Raw genomic sequence first — 19,963 nt, forward strand, 5'->3', positions numbered from 1 at the left:
TTCACCATTACTTTATAATGATGAGTTCCACTGGAAGAGTGAGAGGGAGGGCAATGTCATGAAGACATTGGGTTTTATTTTATTTATTTTTTAATCAATTTAATGGAGGTAATAATAGGGTACCCCAGCAGGTATTGCCACTCTAGTGCACCCACCACCAAATGACCCACAGTCCCCACCATTATAGTCCATAGTGCTTCCTTCTTTCTTTGCTGACCCTCCCCATTCTGCTGCTCATCTTGAGGTTACTTAACAGTAGTTAGGATTGGAAACACAGTCTACTCTTTCAAGCTAAAGGTAACCAAAGAGACTTTTGGGCTTCCCAGTTCCATCTTCAAGTTTGCTTTCACCTGGCTCCATCCTGACTACATCTTCCTGCATGTGGAAAGAAAGAGCTGATGCTTGTTTTTAAGGGCATTAAGGCACAGCAAAAAGAAAATTAGGGACAGAAACCTCTATCCCCTTCCCATTAGCTAGCTACTGCTAAGTGCTGGAGGTGAAAGTGTTTGGGAAGCAGGAGGCATGCTGGATGATACCCTGCAAACAGGGATGCCAAACATCCCCCTCGGGCAGGGCAAGTCCCCCAGGCCTCCTTCCTCACACCATGAAAGGGCCTCAAAAGCTGGTTTGATGCACATGATCAAAATCACCATCCTCAGCTTCCCAACTATACTTTTGTTTGTTCCTTGTATCTTCCTAAACAACTCCAAGCTTTGGGATTGATACTTTTCACCAGGTCTTGGGGGTAGGAGGGGCCTTACTTTCTTTCAGGTGCCTCCTTTCTAAATCATACTCTACCTTGAAGGCTCTTTCAAGAATCAATTTTCCCTTTCATTTACCTCAAAGAAGTGATTACTAAGCTCTTCGGATGGCATTCCCTTAACAGGAAGACCTGTTAATGCACATCCTCCCAGTATATGCCCCTATACCAGTTTATGAATTATACGCCTGTGCTGATAGTAATGTTTCAAGATGTAAGTTACTTTCAGGGTATGGCTCAATATATGCATCCATACTTCAAGGGGTCAATCTGACATCTAATTTTTTTAGATGAAAAATTCCAGCCTGATTACTCTATGATGTGGCTAATAAAGATCCCAATAGGAATAGGACCAGAGCCAGGGCAGCCTTTTTCCATTATTCACCTATGCTTACATTATTTGTCTTATTTTCAACCAGTGGTCCTGTGTAGAATCATTTTAAGCCATTTGGCCATTGTGGGGGAGGAAGGTATTAGTTTAGTTAAAATCAGATCACCCTAAATCCTTTTAGGAAAGCCCACAATGCCACAAAATAGGTAGAAAATGAATGACCCAGGCTGTGAGGGTGAATGGACTGTGTGATATCCCAGGAGGCAGTGTTCCCCGCTTGTATTTCCTCTGGGATTACCTTCATGGCCTAGTCCAGGCACATGTGTGATGACTTTCTGAAGTCTATACCACATAGGTACCAATGCCTATCTGTACATCAAATATCAGAATTTTTTATTTTTTTGAAAGAAAAATTAATATAAATGGAAGTCCCAAAATTGTCTTTGTGCACCCAATGCACAAAAATATACACTCTTTACACCCCCCCTACACACACATACTTGTGTGTGCACTGAGATCCTGCCCTAAAGCATTTAAGTACCTGGACCCTTCAACTGATGGGTTAGATGAACAATTGCCATGCCATTGTTCTGTGTGAGTACACCTCATCCCCACAACCAAGCCTGAGGACCTCACCCCATGCTCCTATTTCCAGCCTGGCTCCTGCACTTCCACCCTGCCCTGGGAGCAGTCTAGCGCACAGAGCAGGCTCACAGACCTATATATTGGACAGACTGAGCAATTCTACAGTAGACATCAAACTGACAGCAGTAAGGCCAAGGAAATTTCCAAAATAATGGTGCCATCTGAAACTCTGTTGGGGCTGAGTTCACCCCCAAAACATGATGGCACCTAACTAAAGCATGAAAGTGAAAGTCCTCAAAAATATGCTGGTGTTCTAGAAAATGAAATCTGACTCTTTAGCAGAGTCTCCCAGCAAGTTACGCTTGTGAGAGTCAACTAGCATTATTTTTATTCCAGTTATATGCAAAACTGAAGTACCAACCTCTTATACATGATAATTATCTCCTAAAATTCTTATGTGAGTAAATGATCAAATTGATCCCTGAAAGGAGGGAAGTCAGGTGATTATATTAGCCCAGAGTCCCCTCCCATATAACCCTGAACAGTAGACGTATTTGAGCTTTATTTACAGTTTCTGCCTATATACTATCTTTCAGTTATAATTTTCCTTCCAGAAGGATGTATTATTGGAGCCATGAATGTAGGCTGCTATGTGTGATGTAGCAGCACTTTGTGAATTAAGATTTCCAAGCAGTAAGATTAGATTTATGAAAGTTCCAGGTTCTGGAATTTATGGCATGAGACTAGAATAATGTGCTGTTTAATAAACTTAAGCATCCCATTAATACAATGAACATAAAAGTTGCCCATCTAAACATGGCTTTTTTCATTGTTTTACAGAGAATATATGAAAAACAGGATTGATTTTAGGAAGTTCAACCTCTGGTTGAAATATTATTTTAGCATATTTATGTGTGTGTATATCTGTATGTATAGATATTAAGTATATATACATATATAGATAACTGCAAGTAGAGTAGTGCTTGATTATATGAGTTTAAAAGGGGGAGAGTCAGCATAGATAAGCTCAAATGGAAGTTAAATTAGAAAATCAATTTTTCTTGAGCTTAAGTTGGTTCTATGCATTGCTATTCTTTCCACAGGAGTGAATTTTATGCCAGCAGCTTGGGGGTGGTGTTGGGAGGAGCAGTTCATTCCCTTGCTCATTAGATGTTTATTAGATTCATTAAATTATCAAATACTCATTCATTAAAACTAATTTTTATTAAATGCTCATTCATTAAAGCTAATTTTCCTATGAGGTAGAGCTGCATTTACCAAACTATAGCCCTGATTTATGTGCTCTAGCTTCACCCAAGGAAGTAACATTCCTGAGGTCACTGCAGCTATAATGAACAAAATTAGTGGGGCTAGGGCTGATATTTTGCATTTTTGAGAGGTTTTCTATCTCAAAACTCAACAATAAGCAAAGAAAGAGCCCAATTAAAAAGAACAGATAAAAGATCTAAGCACCAATTGGAAGAGGATGTAAGGATGTCCACTAAGATTATGAAAAGATGCCTGACATCATAAGACATGAGAGAAATGCAAGTTAAAATCACAAGATACCTTGCCATATACTGAGATGTCTAAAAATATTAAAAGACCAACAATACCACGAACTGGTGAGACTGTGGAGGCCTCACAATGCTCATACATTGCTAGTGGACAACAAAATGATTTAGATAGTTAAGAAAGCAATTCATATATCATTCATATGAAGTTTCACATACATTTACCATATGACCAAGCAATCCCATTCCTAGGTATTTATTTCGTTCACACAAAAATCTATATACAGGGCCTCCCCGGTGGCACAGCAGTTGAGCGTTCAGTTGCGAAGGTGCCCGCGGCCTCTGCAGTGCTGGTTCGATCCCCGGCTGCTCCCCGGCCACCAGAGGAGGGTCCCACATGGCGCGCAGACCTCTCCTGCCGCCCGTTGCTCCCCTCAGCAGTGTACCTTGGTCCTTCTGCCTGCTCTGCTCCCCGCTCTAGCTCTGGTGAATTCTCTCACCCTCCCACGCTTCTGACTGTACCCAGTGCTTGCATAAATAAATAAATAAATAAATAAATAAATAAAAATCTTAAAAAAAAATCTATATACAAACATTTATAGCAAGTTTATCTACAGTCACTAAAAATTAGAAACAACCCTAATGTCCCTCAACTAAATGAATAAATCTGGGGCATCCATATATAGAATACTATTCAACAGTAAAAATGAACCAACTGTTCATGCATGAAACAACTTGGATGAATCTCAGAATCATTATGTTGCATGAAAGAAAGTAAATGCAAAAGGTCAGATCAGATGTGTTGTCTGTTCCAATCATATAACATTCGGAAAAGGAAAGTGATATAGGGGTGGAAACAAATTCATGGTTGTGTGAAGCTAAGGGGAGAGAGAGTTTGAGTATTAAGTGGGAAGAGCAGGGAATTGCGGGGAGGGGGGCACAGATAGCATTATTCTGTATTGGACTGTAGATGTGTTTAACATAATTATGCATTTGAAAAACTCACAGAACTATACAATGGAAAGAGTAAATTCTATCATAAGTAAATTAAAAAATAAAATTGAAAAATACTTTCCAGACTAATTCTTTTTCATGAAAACATCTGAGAAGTACTGAATTATTTGGCACCTTGCTACCATCAGCCATAATTCCTCTCTGGATGCCTTACAATAAATAGGCTGATAAAGAAACAGCTGTTTGTGGCTATAATCAGATGATGGCAGAAGAAACCTTGCCTTCCCCCAGGAAGGATACTTAAATGGCCAATTTTCCCCAGGTAAAAAATCCTAACAAGGAAGAAAAAGTAGAGAATGAAAGTAGAGAACAGCCAAACTACATGCTCAATAACCATATATATGCATGCACAGTGAGGAGTTCCCCCACCAATCTTGAAAGGTTTAGAGGACAGGGATATGGCCAGGCACAGAAAATGCAAGAATCAGAGAATGTGGAAAATGAGTGGGAGAGTGGAACTCCCCATTACTAATAGAAACAGTAATATGAGTAGAAAATTAGGAATCTGGTAGTAGCAGCTGACACTATGCCTGGCATAGTCTTATGAGTACTACATTCATTTCATTCTCTCAATGAGTCTATGAAGCAGATGCTATTTATTCTCCAGTTCACTGGTGAGAACATTGAGACCCCTGGGGTGAAATGACTCACCCAAGTTCACACTCCCAAGAGATGGAAAATGCAGTGGGAACCCATGTCTACCAGCATGGACAGAGACCATGATTTCCACCCATTATCAAATTACCTCTGGGAAAGGCAACTTACCCACATATAATATCCCATATGGATATTTTACATACTTCAAATATAATATCCTGGGTATTAAAAAGCACAAATCTGGGCCTCCCCTGGTGGCGCAGCGGTTGGGCGCTGGCTGTGAAGCTGCCCGCAGCCTCTGCAGCGACAGTTCGATCCCTGGCCACCAGTGAGGGTCCCTCATGGTGCACAGACCTCTCCTGCCATGCCCGCTGCTCCCCTCAACAGTGTGTTTCGTCAGTCTGCCTGTTCTGTTCCCTGCTCTGGCTCTGGTGAATTCTCTCACCCTCTTGCGCTTCTGACTGTACCCAGTGATTGTATAAATAAATAAATAAATCTTTAAAAAAAAAAAACAAACCACAAATCTGCCTTATTCATGAGATATGCTCTTGAAAATCTAAGGGCAAATACATTTTTTAAAAGCTTACCAAGGTGCAGCAGACCTCTCCTGTCTCGCCCACTGCTCCCCTCAGCGGTGTATTTCAGTCCTTCTGCCTGTTCTGCTCCCTGCTTTGTCTCTGGTGAATTCTCTCACCCTCCCGCTCCTGGCTTGTACCCCAGTGCTTGTATAAACAAATAAATCTTAAAAAAATTAAAAAAAACAAAATGCTTACCAAGCATAGGAATCTCTCTTGTAGAAAGAACCATAAAATATTTTAGAAAAACAAAGAATTGCTATGTGATGTAACTGACCACCCCATAATTTTTGTGCTGCAAAAGTTTCAAGTTTTATAAAATGGATTTTCTAAAACAGGACATACTTTCAACTTGTAATGTGTGTGTGTGTGTGTGTGTGTGTTTAAATCTTTCTATATTAGTTAGTCCTGGAAATAAGAAAGATTAATAAATATTATGGAATGAATAAATGAAGGATTTCAGTTAATTATAGTAGCTCCTTCTTGAAAGAAAAAAATGAAGGTTGGGGTAAATTTAAATTTTTAGATTCCATCTCCATAAATTGCAGATCTCAGTGACAGTTTCCTAGGAAGTAGTTCCAGTCATCACATGACTACTTGCCCATTCCTCAGTTTATCTAATCAATAACTAAACTCTTATCCAATCAATAACTAAAATCCGAACAGAAAGTGGACTACCCAAAGACACTAAGACCACAGGAAGTCAAAGGAATATCAACAGTATTCAATCCCCCAGGATGCATTCAGTAGCAAAATACTTAAATATTTAGGCTTTTGCAGGGATAAGCATGATATAAGAGCCATATTTATTTTTAATTTTTCTCCAACTGTTAATGAATAGGGGATTAGGGAACAAAATTCTCTCTTAGCAAAGTGATCAACTTTGCAAACTAGCTTGCCAACTCCCATTTAAAAATGAACAGGATGAATCAATCTGTCCAAAAAACAGAGCTGTTACACAGAAAAACACAATGATGCAAAAATAACACATTTCAGAATTGGCTCTTTTAAAGAGAAAACTCAAAATATCTCATGCAACAAATAGTATACAATGCCAAACCATCTATCTTGAAGAGAATGAAACTCAGAACTCGCATGTGGTTCCAAAATATGATCCGAAACGTATTAAACTAATACCCAAATCCAACCAAAAGATGGGGAGCTAAGGGCTCTGAAGACATCCTAAGGTATGCAAACTCAGTGTCCAGAAAGCAAACTGAAAATATTTGCTTAAACTGTTTACAGGAACTTTACCATGGTGGAGATCATTAGATGATGTGACTGTAACTTGGAGTAACTCTGTTTTTTCAGTTAGTATCAGAGAAGTGACATAACAAGTATCAAATTTTACATAGATTTCCATCAACTCTAGCAAATGTTTGATACAAGTCCCAAACTGTTATCCTTATTTGACTCACAAGCACAAAGAACACTTCTCTAGTCCTTGCAAGAGTGAACTCAATAAGGTTAGTGATTTAAAAAAAAAAAAAGACTAAAGGGAAAACATCATGTTAATTAAGGTAATGTCAAGGAATGTAAGTTCAAGTTAAGATGTCAGGAGACTCAATGAATTTATGAGTTTACAAAATCTGCCCTAAACCTTTTTGAAACCAGGCTGAAAATGCTGGTTTCAAGCCAGACTGAAAATGCTGGTTGACTTTTGGTCTCTACACTAAACCATCTAATATCTATCAAGCAGGAAAAAAAAAAAAATTCTTTCAGATCTTTCTAAGCTGCCCATGACTAGAATACAAGACTGCTGCTGTTAAAAACACATTTCCAGATTGCAGGTACTTCACATTTATCCACTGGGAAAAAACCACAACTTTTGAATTTGCAACCTACTTTTTCTGGAAGCTGGGATTCAACTTCTTTCTTCAGTCTCCTCAGTAAAAATGGTCTCAACACCTTATGTAGACGCCTGATGATCAGTATAGTTTCTTCTTCATTTAAGTCCACCTACAAAAGGAACTTAGATGAGTTTGATTTTTTAAAAAGGATATTTCATGCCCTAAACATTTATGTTATATTCATTTCAATATGTGATTGAAATTTTACATGCATTTAAAGTCAGGTTTCTACCTGTGTCAAGTACACCTCAGAATTCTCTTCCTGATCACCTACCTAGCAATAAAATAGCCCCTAAATGGGAGTGTCTGTCTTAAGCTGAGTACTACTGCAAAAGGCCCAGAAGCTACCAGTTTTAGGTCAGTATGGATAATAGTTCAGAGTTTTATGGAATATGATTGGCAGTAAAGGCTGACTGGAGAATAAGACAGAACGCCAGGAAAGAGAAAAAAGTTAATGTGTTCTTGGGGCCTCCCTGGTGGCGCAGGAGTTAAAGAAAATGCTATCAAGCTACTGCCAGCCACAACAGCACAAGTGGATCCCTGGTGGGCCAGGGAGCTACCCACATGGCATAGCAGACCTCTCCTGTCTCGCCCGCTGCTCCCCTCAACAGTGTATTTCAGTAGATCTGCCTGTTCTGCTTCCCACTCTCTCTGGTGAATCCTCTTATCTCCTGCACCTCTGGCTTACACCCCAGTTTTTGTATGTATAAATAAATTTTTTTTTAAAAAAAGCTAATGTGTCTTTAAGGATGAAGAATTAAATTAGGCTCTGAACTTTGTCTTGGATACAGAAACATACCAATAGATAAGGCTTGACTATGAAACAAAGAACAAGGGTAGGTCCAAGTTTGTGTTGTTGGGTTTTTAAGCCTCTCTACCCTATTCTTTTCCTTTTTTTTGCCTTGACCTTGATCAAGTTTAGTCCCATTAGTGAAAAAAATCCCCACACTTTCTCTTTCACCTTTCTCTGCTAACCTCCAGGGGGCAGAGCTAATTTACATTACTTTCTACAAATGGGTAAAACAAGTAATTACTGGCAATGTACCTATAATATACCTCAAAATTAAAGAGACAAATAGTTCCAACATCAATTTCCCTAAAGCACTTTTAGTAGCTTTTCATTCCTATAGTTAAGAAACCACTAATCAATAGAACATGTCCTGGTTTCTTTTCTTGCAATGGTCCATGTCCTCCTTTCATAAATCATGTCTGAGAGAAGACATTGGAAAGAATAAGAAGAAGAAATGAGGAAATGGCTATCCTGGGACTTGGGAAGTATTATGTATACACAAGACTGAGATTCACACTAAAATCTAAAAGAAATATGTACAGAAATTTAGTGTAAACTACTTTTGCTTTACACAATTTTATGTGAAAGTAGCTTTAAGAAACACCCAAGTTTATAACAAGAAATATTGGTTTCAGGGCTTGTGTTGGGTTCGTTGAGTTGATCTGGTTGAGCTGATCTGGATAGACTCATTCAACAAGCATTTCTACATTTGTTCTACATTTGCTGTACTTAGCATTCTACCTGTCAGGAATATTCTCTGGCTTCCTGGCTAACATCTTGGCAAGAGACAAAGAGGGCTGGATGCCCTAGATCCTAGATTCACCTAGGTCCTTGATCCTAAGTCCATCATTAGATCCATATTCTTAGGATGGAAAAATAACCTTGAAATAAGAACAGATCCACCCAATAACTGGTAAAGTAAATGACACTGTAAACCATCCTATGGATTTTCTGTGGCTCTAATGTTTTCAGCTTTAAGTTCTTTAATTTCATTTCTTTGCTCTGCAGTGGGAAAACAAAAGTTAGGCCAGTACCCTTTCTCCAGTCATGGCAAAGGGAGCATTAAACCACTGTTCGAATGTGCTGCAGCTCTTAAAAATCGTGGGGAGGAGAAAGTTGAGGAGAGCCCAGAGTTCTGGAAGCTTATTCTGCAATGGGGTTCCAGTCAAGAGGATCCTTCTGGGAGCCACATAGTGAGTATTGAGGACTTGAGTCAGCTTGCAGTGGTGATTCTTCATTCGGTGGCCTTCGTCCACGATCATGTATTTCCACCGAATCTGTAACACAAGAGGAGGGGTGCACAGGTGACATCCATCTGGCAAGTGGTGGTGTGGCAAACCAAAGAGCCCTCACTTTGCATATGATAGGGTGTGGTTCTCCTTGGGAGTAAAGACTCAGTAGACAGTCTTTTTCATGTACCTGACAGCACATGTATTACGTCATGGAATACTGGAATGTTAAAACAACAATGTTCCTTAGGGGCCATGTGATTCCAAGTCACCCTTTCACACAGAAGAAAACCTGAGCTCAAATGAAATGGTTGGGTCAGGACTAGTATCTGTGTTTTCCCATCCTACTCCTTCTCACAATGCTAAATCATGACAGTTGTCCCAGACAGAAGGGCCACGCTAACTCTGCACACGGTGATGCAGATGGCAGCTCTCCACCCAAAGCAGAGGTCAGTGACTGGGTTTGCCCAGAGGGCCTCGGCAGGTACCCACAGCTGAGACAGTCTGACATCAAGCCTTTGTTTCTGTTACATAGACTGACTTCTACCTTTAGGATTTTGCTCCATATTCTTTGAAAATATAGAATTTGAACTAGTTGCTAACATTTAAAAGTTGGACTATTTCACATAAAAATCTGGACATCAGTTCCCTTTAAAATATTAGAAGATGTGGGCCTCCATGGGAGTGCAGGGGTTAAGACACAATCTATGAGGCTATCCACAGCCACTGCGGCACTAGTTCGATCCCCGGCCAGGGAGCTACCCACATGGCACAGCAGACCTCTCCTGACTCGCCCATTGCTCCCCTCAGCAGTGTACTTTAGTCAATCTGCCTGTTCTGTTCCCCGCTCTGTCTCTGGTGAATCTTCTCAGCCCCCACCTGCCTCTGGCCTGTACCCCAGTTCTTGTGTGCATAAATGGATAAATCTTTTTAAAAAAAGTAAAAATAAAATAAAATATTAGAAGATGTGACAAATCTCAGATAAGGGGTATTCCTTAGCTGCCACGTCTACGAGGTCTAAACCTTGCCAGGTCTTAAGATATCTAAAATGAAAAAATGTACTTATTGGTAGAGAGGGCAAGCCTAACACGTCATTCCTCTATTAATGTCAGAACTTCAGATTTAAACAAAGACTTAGGCTCCCCCAGCAGGACTGTAACTTCAAAAGTAAAGAATGACCACGTGACACAATCTTCCTTCCTAAGTCTACACACGGCCTCCTTCCTGTCTCCTATCTTACCCTTCAGCCCTCCTGAAGGTCATTGTTCTCAGTTTCTTAAAGTGAGAACAATGAGAAAAGTCCACTAAGCCTATCCATTCCCTACAAAACAGTGTCCATGGCCAAGAAAAGCATCTGGTGCTCAGATGTCCTGATTTCACTGCAAAGCTCTGACAGCGAGCAGGGAGAAAGCTATGTATTCTACCCAGGCCTCACCTTCCTCATTAGAAGCACCAGCAAAGTCAGTAAGTCAGTGGCAAAGGAATAAAATCATCAGTCAGGCTAGGATGCATAGGTTAAAAGACACCACCAGAGCTTTGTATTTCTCCTTCCCCATCATCTCTAAGAACAGTGTTCCAAGAATAAAATTGTATGATCAACTGTCCTAACCATACCAGTAGCATGAAGAGGCCAGCAGATGAACATATTTAAATGTATTTAAAACAATATCCTAAGTGTCCTTTCCTGTCTAATTTAGTTTACAGAATAATAAACAAGGAATCAGAGGCCTCTGAATTTTCTACTGGTTCTCCTACTAATTAGGTCTTTCACTTGGGGAAAAAAAAATAACTCTCCCTTTCTATAGCTTCATTTCTCTAGTAACAAATAAAATCAATACATCTCATTACCAGGCATCTCTGATGAATTTTGAAACACATAGACAGAAGTCACAATATGAATTTTTTTAAAGGCTCTCAGATGTACAAACACATTCCCACAGTAATATTGAAAACACATCATTTTTGACTCTGCCAAATTCATCTCTGAGTCTGAGTAATAGGAACACAGCATTGTTGCCAGTGCCATCTCAATTATTAAACCTCCCTTGGGATCCTATTTCCTTTATGTTATTTCCTATGATGGCATGAAAGGAACTCTCAGTTCCCAGAGCAGAAGTTTAATGCAGAGATAGGCCAGACCCCATAAATAGGGATTCTGTTCAATTCCGGCCACAACTTACTTTCAGATGATAGTGCTTTCAAAACACCACAGGGTAAAAGGAATTACTAAGGGCAAAAAATTAAGTTTTCATATTTGATCCATAAAAGAAACTACCTTCATCATTCTACATAAATATCATAGGAAGGAAAATGATATAAATGGGAAAAAATTCTATTTTATAAAGCTGAAGGACAACTTAAGCCACACAAATAGAGATGTGTGGGTCGCCGGCAGGAAACAAGTCTTTCTCAGCTCCAAATAAACAGTCACAGATACAGCCCTAAGTGAAATAATCAAAGCTCAGGATTTTAGCACAAAAAATCTTCAGCAGGGAGAGCACAAAAGCCACAGCTTGGAGAAATGTTCATATGGAGAAGACCATATGGAGAGGAGTCTACTCATCTCGGAAGAGACAAAAGCACAAGAGGAATGAAGTTACACCACTGACAATAACCCAGGGCAACAAAAACAATTATTTCTTCCACAAGCACGTTCAGGGCTGTTGGAGAGAAAAAACAGTTGCAGGAGAAACCCAGGTGAATCTTTGTAAAAAAATGTGAACTCATTACCTAGGAAGGATATAGGTCAGAGCACCAGGATCAATGACATGCCCCGCCAAAATAATACCAAAGAAAATGAAGAAGCAAACCTCCAGATCTTGTATACAATTAAAACCCACACCCAGAACATATTAGACTATGTCAGACAGAGAGAGAGAGAGAGAGAGGGGAGAAGCCATCTAAGGATCAAATTATACTAGTGAGGATAATTTGGGGAATATTCTCCGGTGTGATGGTCCATAATTAGAGATAAAAGACTTTTTATAAAACGTACCTTTGCAAGAATGTGCTTGTCTTTTATAATGTACTCGTAAGTAGTCAGGAGGACGTTGAATTTGCCACTCCGCAGCTGGGGAACGAGGGAGCGACGCATGGCAGGGGTGCCCTGAATAGAAAGGAAAAAATATATATCTCACCCAATTGGAGTACGTGTGTGTTATTTCTCACTATTCATGGCTTAATGGGGCCCAGACACGTGACTGCGGATTGCACATATCCGATCATATACAGCCCCATTATCCATGAAGAAAGTGCCTGGCGAAATCGCACACATTTGGACACTTTTCAGACCCTTCTATGGAGGCTTTCCCACTGAAGACCGAGGGAGGGGAGGGAGAGGAGAGAAAATTACTGCGACCTGGGGTAGTGGAGAACCTGCTGCTCTGCTGAAAGGCTCCATTTCTGTGGGAGCGGACAGCAGGCCGCCTGGGTGCCTGGGTAATTGCCTGACTTTGCAGGAACAGTGGGCCCGGCAGCAGCCGACAGTGAGCCAGGCAGCAGCACACAGAATGTGCGATATTTGTCATTTGTATTACTCTCATCAGAAACCTCGCAATATGATAATTAACAATTTTCTTCTGCATTTCACTATCTGAAAGTAATTATGGTTTATTACAGTAATCTTCTTGGGATGATTAACTCTCACTGTTTAGTACATGATGTACATGACAAAACTTTACAACCAAATACAGTTCACAGATGTGCATATGGAATGAAGAAAATAGGGTCTATTTTTCGCTTTCCCACATTTATATATAAATACAACATTCCAAACCTTGTAAGAAATTTTCACCACAGACGGAGCCCATTTGTCAAATTCATATGTCCAGTTAGAGAGAGTCCTATGGAACAACAACAACAAAAGAAAAAAATCAGAAAAAAGAGATGTGTATAAAAATCAGTGGTTACAAAAATATTCTTATTCATTTTCAGGCCTCACCTTGAGCAGGACGAGAGAACATAGTATGTCTCAACTACATATTTATTTTAAAGGTGTGGAACCAAGAGATAAGTTAGAAATAAGCAGCCACAAAACAGGACAGGTTTGTCTGTGGGTTCATAAAATAAATCTCATAATAAAAAAATTAAAGAATGCATAAATATAGAAGGCAAAAACCTGAAATTCTAATAGGGCACCAGGGTTGCCCATAGCTAGGGTGAGGCAGGGAATCTTTAGAACTAAAACTGTAAGTTCAGAGAAAAGTGGAGTTAGGAAAAGGAAATTATAAAAGCACATGGAAATGCTAAGTACAACTGTCAAGAAGTAGCAGGGAAAGAAATATTGAATGACTATTTTATAAATCTCTGAAAGCATCACACCTATATACAAGTCAGAACATGCAAAATATAGATTAAAAAGCAGAATATATGTTCAAAATGTAGGTAAAGTGCAAAGGACGTCTAAGTACTATGAATGCAGATTATACAGATTAAAAAGTTGTGCAAGCAGTTCTCATTTAGACAAAACTTGAAGAAAATATAAAAATAGCACCCTTATTTTTTCCCTCTAGGCCCAAGTTTGCATTAGCACTGAGATCTCTAAGATTTTAGTGAACATTGCTGCAGTCTAACACCCACAATCAGAGACTGCATCACAAAGGCGTGACTCTGAACAGGTATTCCTGCTCTCAGGAGCATCCACCAAACACCTACCAAGAATGCACAGTGGACAGGGCACAGGGAATTTAACAGTGAACAGCAAAGACGTGTCCCTAGGAAGTAACAAATCACTGAAACATAAATTGCACAGAATGAGGTCAGTGCAAAATACAAAATTCATAGTTATGATTTTGATTTAGGTCTTGCTTGAAAAGGTACCACAAAGGGAGATTTTAAAAATATATGTGTAACCTGGGCCTCCCTGGTGGCACAAGGGGTTGAGTCTCAGCACTACAAAGTTATTGGCAGCCACTGCAACATGAGTTCAATTCCTGGCCAGGGAGCAACCCATACGGCACAGCAGACCTCTCCTGTCTCGCCTGCCGCTCCCCTCAGCAGTGTATTTCAGTCAATCCACCTGTTCTGTTCTGTACTGTCTCTGGTGAATCCTCTCATGCTCCGCATCTCTGGCCTGTACCCCAGTTCTTGTATGCATAAATAAATAAATCTTAAAAAAAAAAGTAAGTGTAACCTTTTGGAAATGGAACAAGGGAAAAAAAAATCAAAGGAATCTTAAAAAAAAAAAAGCAAAACCTTTCCCCCTCTTAGGCCACTTCAGAAGTGATGACAGAGACCCCCTGTGCATTGAGCAGGCTGTAAAGACCACACCCAATGGCTGATAAAGTCACTATGCCCCTGGCTTAAAGAGCCAATAAGAGAGATTGGGGGAGGGCTGAGGTGAGGAGTAGGAAAGGAAAACCTAAATCCAGATTACATGCCCTCTTGTAATCCCACTATATGCTATAATTCTGCCTTAAATGAAAAACAAGGACAAGCTAATAGGGCGATCTACAACATACAGAAAGATAGCTGTGGAATAAATGACTTTACTTACGAAAGGGGAACAATGATGAGATAGGGGCCATTGAGTCTTTTGTGCTCCATCAGATAAGTGATGAGTGCAATGGTCTGTATGGTCTTCCCTAGCCCCATTTCATCAGCTAAGATTCCGTTCAAATTGTTATTATACAGGGAAACCATCCATTCCAGGCCCTGGAGCTGAAATGAAGAGTAATTGCTTCAATTATCCAAGATCTGCACAGGTAATTAATACTAATACAACTCAAGTGAGGCTGTGACTTCCTAACTCCTCAGTGCTATATGTTGGATTTCCCACAGTAGGAAAGTGAGGGAAGCAACAACACAAAAAGAATTTAAAATATGAGCCTGTAATCATCCCTGCTGCTTGGCAGGTGCTGAGTGTTAATCAGATTTAGAAATGATGGGCTGTAGCATACTGGTGGGATTTTAAGCAGCTTTACTGCTCAGCCCTACTTAGCATTTCACAGTATATGACATTCTAGAATTATTATAAATGAAGAAAACCCAAACCCAAATCTATTCCAACCACTCCAAGAACAAAAAGCCAAAGTGAGGATTAAAGACAAACAAAGCAGAAGGCAGGCTTGGCACGCAAATCACAGATCATTAGACAGACTTCTTGGTAATGAACAGCCTCCCTCCCAGGGCGAGGTCCCTTCAGTGAGGAAGTGGGGTGACCAGGAGCCAGGGACACACTGCTGGGGCTCAGAGGAGCACATTTCCTGGTAGAGAGAAGGCTCCCAAACAGCCTGTGGAAACTTTGCGATGTGGGCACTCCCCAAGGGCGGCGCTTTGGCAGTTGACTACCTAGAAACATGTTTGACTTATTTTTAAAGCACAAAAGCACAACTCCAGCAGTGCAGTTTTGGACTCCTCATGTTAAGCCCAAGAAAGGTTGGGTAGAAATACAAAGTTGTGAAACCTCCCTCTCTCAGCCACCAATTCCTTTCCACCATTATACCACAGATAAATGGCAGGATCATTTTTATATATAATCGCTAACGTCAATTTAGCTTGCTAATGAAGTTATGCTTAGGGAAATGTAAATATTAAGTTGTTTTATATAAGAATGGTGATTGACTTCACTTTAAATATTTATTAAATGACTATTCTGTGACCATGCAAGGAGCTATAGCAGATGGATACCTAGGAGTGTAAGAGTCATGTCTCCCTTTAGAAGCTGGCAGTCAGAGAGACAATAAGTGATGAACATGGACACATGCAGTGGCTGTGTCCATGCCCATGCCATCTGTACAAAATTGTATTGACCAGAGTTTTTTAGGGAGAGCACTGTCACGGTTTGAAGCAATACTTTCTTAGGCCACTTGGGGTATCCTTAAAAGTTTTTCAGAATAGGGGCCTCCCTGATGGCACAGGGGTTAAGACGCAGCCCTATGAAGCTGTCTGCAGCCTCTGCATCATGAGTTCAATCCCTGGCCTGCCAGGAGCAACCCACATGGCGCAGCAGACCTCTCCTGACTCACCCGCTGCTCCCCTCAGCAGTGTATTTCAGTCAGTCTGCCTGTTCTGTTCCCCACTCTATCTCTGGTGAATCCTCTCACCACCTGCACCTCTGGCCTGTACCCTAGTTCTTGTATTTATAAATTAAATAAATCTTTAAAAAAAAGTTTTTCAGAATGACAACAACATCAAAAGATAAGAAGATAAATGGGAATGAGCAAAAACCAGAAATGACTGGAAATATTATGTGGCGAGTGGAGGGCAGTGTGCCTGCATAGGGAACCTGAGACCATGAGAACTTCGGGAAAGTCAAGTAAATGCCAGCAACTTTTGGACACTCAATACAGTGGGTTATTTTTTTTTTTAAATGAAAACTGGCAAAGGAGATGGATTTTGCATCTGTGTTAATCTCAGATAAAACAGAAGCAGGAATTGGCAGCAGAGGAGACCAGACATTCATGAAAATTGTGGGAAGTGATCTGAACTTTCCCAGATCATGGAAATGAAGGTGGGGAGGGGAGGTGTGGTGGCTGGATATTTCACCAAGATTACGTGCCTCTCCAGGAAACAGCAGGAAGGCCTCAGCTATGTCAAGGTTAAATAAATATTCATGATACCACAACTTGTCAAGAAGCAAGAAAATAGGTAGCTTACTCATGGACAGAGGGATCCAGATAGGTTTTGAGTCACTGGTTAATGAGAAACAGAAAGGACCTCATCAGGCAGATTTAGAATCTCAAGACATAAAAACCCAAAGAGGGACAGAGCATGAGATGCTCAGGGATCTACAGTAGCCTAGTGGAGGGAGAGGGCATGAAATTTAGATGCGGAGTTAGGAGGAAATAGGTACAAAAAACAATGATGACGGGTGCTTAAAAGGGTATTGGAGGGGCCTCCCTGGTGGCGCAGCAGTTGAGCGCTGAGTTGCGAAGCTGCCTGCAGCCTCTGCAGTGCAGGTTCGATCCCCAGCTGCTCCCCGGCCACCAGAGGAGAGTCCTGCATGACGCGCAGACCTCTCCTGCCGCCTGCTGCTCCCCTCAGCAGTGTACTTCGGTCCTTCTGCCTGTTCTGCTCCCCACTCTGGCTCTGGTGAATTCTCTCACCCTCCCGCACTTCTGGCTGTACCCAGTGCTTGTATAAATAAATAAAAATAAATCTTTAAAAAAAAAAGGGTATTGGACAGTAAGGAGAATTCAATGTGGCATGAAAAGTTACGAATAACCCAAAAAGTGCATCTCCCATAAAGAGACATATAAAAAAAGTTTATTAGAACAAACTAGGCTCTTACATGTAGGTCACAGAGGCCAAATAAGATGAAAACCACTTTGAGCTTCACGAAAGTACGTGGTCTGAAAAGAAAATGTGAATTTACTAAGGCCAGAGCAGTGATTCTCAAAGTGTGCTCCAAGGACTTCTGAGGGTTCCCAAAACTTATCATGAGGTCAAAGTGATTCTCTTAATAACATTAAGGCAGGATTTGCCTTTTATATTGCGTTGACATTTGCACTAATGAAGCAGAAACAACAGTGAGCAGTATAACAGCTAGCTGGCATTTTAACACAAATCAAGACGGCTCTGTAATAGGACTTACTGTATCCTTCATCCCTGCGCAATGGCAGCAGACATGGAGACAAGTTTTTAACAGTCTAAAAAGTTTGAGAACTGTCAGCCACAACATGTATTCCCTAAAGTGTATTCTAAAAGATACTCATTTTGTAGGGTACTAGCCAGTGATGTATAAAAATAAGGCTTGGTAGTTGGAGAAATGTAGAAATGAGAAGCTGCAGGTATTTTATTGCAGGGCACTGATGTGCGGTAACAGATCACATATGTATCTCTGCAGAGTCAGGGATGTGCGGACTGTCCATGGGCCTGATTGGCTCCAGACATACCTGGGTTATGACTGCCATCAATAATAAGGGCCACTATTCACTCTCATATGAATCTGAATTTGGGACAGTAAATCACTTGGTAATCCTAGTTACAGCTGGCAGTATTTTCCATATTTATTTAACCATAAACCTATTTTCTTTTTTGAGAACATCTCATGGGACAAATGTTCTAAGGAACACATTTCGGGAAACACTATAAAGTGGCAGGAGACAGAAGATAGGAGCTGACCTCTATGCAGCAGGTCAAATGAAACATCTGTTATGTCTAGAGCCCAGTTTTCATTAAAGCACGGATGCTCACCTTTTTAAAAAGTGTAAATGTGGTGGATGGTGACTCCTAGGTGACTATATCCATAGCATTAAACTATAGTGATGATTGAAATTTAAAAAAAAATTATTATATATATATTTACATCATTCTTCATTTTTATACAATGCATGCTTTATCATCTCTGGATAGTCCCCATGGAATTCCCACCACCAATTCACCTGTGTACCATCACCATAGTCCCTTGTGCTCTTCCCACCCCTGAAAATTTTTGAAGAAATACTTCATTTACTTTAATATGAGGCACAGATGTTCCCTAAACTCACAGAATGTAGCTGGGTCTTCCATTGTGACAAGATCTGTGATGACCAAATCTTAAGCCAGGCTTTCTCAAAACACAGTTCATCTCAAGATCAAAAGAGAGAAAATGGGTATGCCCTAGTAAATGTGGCAAAACGGAAGTGCTCTAAAAACAGAATTATAGGCACACTGGACAGAATCTTAATGTTACAAACAAAAGTCCTCACCATCATCAAACCTCATGAGTAGTATGAAAACAAGACATACTCCAGTCCTAATCAAGTAGAGAACATGACTTGCCAAGCAAACACAGACCATGGTGCTCACCTGATAATGCTTCAGGGTCCCATTAATGAGGAGGGCAGACTGCTTCTCCACCCTCTCTGAAATGGCATGGGCCACGGTGTAGTAGGACTGGGAGCCCCTAGCGCTGTACTGCATGCTGTATTCATCATCCACGTCTTGCTTTGCCGTCCTGAGACAGAGAAAGTGGGGGATCAGGCATTGTGGTGCAAGCATTACTTGATTTCATTCCAACAGATGCATGCAGAGCCCAGGACAGCTGCAGTTTATCTATCACCTACTTCAGGTCTTGCAGTGAAAACACACTTACCTACATTCCTTACAAAACTAAACAAGGTGGACATTTTATCACCATCCCCATTTGGTGCATATGCAGAACTGCAGGCTCAAAGAGGGTAATTAATTTGTCTGTGTCACACATAAGGTAGTGCAGCCAGAGTGTGAATGCAAGCCTCTGATCTCAAGTGACATATGCGAGCATGATGCGAACACCTGCACATCCATGCTTTGCCAGTGAAGCTCTCCTAAGCTCTTAGGATACAAAGATAAATCCTATTCACAGAACACGATCCAAGCTTGGAGGTAGTTAAGAGGCAGCCAAAGAAGACATTCAAGAGATAAGAAAGAGGAAAGGTAGTCTTCCATTTTCTATGCCTGGTGAAGAGTGAGTCTTTTACTCTACAGGCAATACAGAGCCATTGAGGGTTTCTAAAAACCTTCAGTGGAGGAGGAGAGGCAGAATGACACAGCCCTGGACTAAAAGGAGAAAATAATGTCTATTTCTGGCTTTTATTTTTAAGTCTCATTGCTTTGAAATGTTCTGTTTTGCATGTTGTTATACAACAGTTTTCTTTAGAATATTAGAGCTGTGCAAGTAAGAAGCTGGGGCCCACTAATAGAGAGGACTACTGGAGCCGGGCACTCAGAAAGGGGGGCAGGAAGAGAGGGTTGTGGGGGTCCTGGGGTGTTTCGGAGATTGGACGGGACTTAGTGGTTGATGGGGTACAGCCACG

At 40.7% G+C, this 19,963-nt stretch overlaps 1 protein-coding gene across 4 annotated transcripts in view; it reads right to left on the bottom strand.

The window, feature by feature from the left end:
* SMARCA2 (SWI/SNF related BAF chromatin remodeling complex subunit ATPase 2) overlaps positions 1-19,963 on the bottom strand; it is a gene marked incomplete at both ends in the record, with an annotated part of 161,983 nt that overhangs the window by 94,951 nt on the left and 47,069 nt on the right. For 3 of the 4 annotated variants that reach the window (XM_084239028.1, XM_084239027.1, XM_084239026.1), the window contains 6 exons: positions 7,222-7,335; positions 9,051-9,293; positions 12,241-12,351; positions 13,021-13,087; positions 14,740-14,903; positions 18,975-19,122. In XM_084239028.1, the coding sequence (XP_084095154.1) occupies positions 7,222-7,335; positions 9,051-9,293; positions 12,241-12,351; positions 13,021-13,087; positions 14,740-14,903; positions 18,975-19,122 (847 nt within the window). The remainder of the gene's footprint in view (positions 1-7,221; positions 7,336-9,050; positions 9,294-12,240; positions 12,352-13,020; positions 13,088-14,739; positions 14,904-18,974; positions 19,123-19,963) is intronic. The other variant, XM_084239029.1, reaches the window with a different exon arrangement.

The sequence above is a fragment of the Talpa europaea genome (genome assembly GCF_964194135.1).
Source record: "Talpa europaea genome assembly, chromosome: 7".
Taxonomy (NCBI): domain Eukaryota; kingdom Metazoa; phylum Chordata; class Mammalia; order Eulipotyphla; family Talpidae; genus Talpa; species Talpa europaea.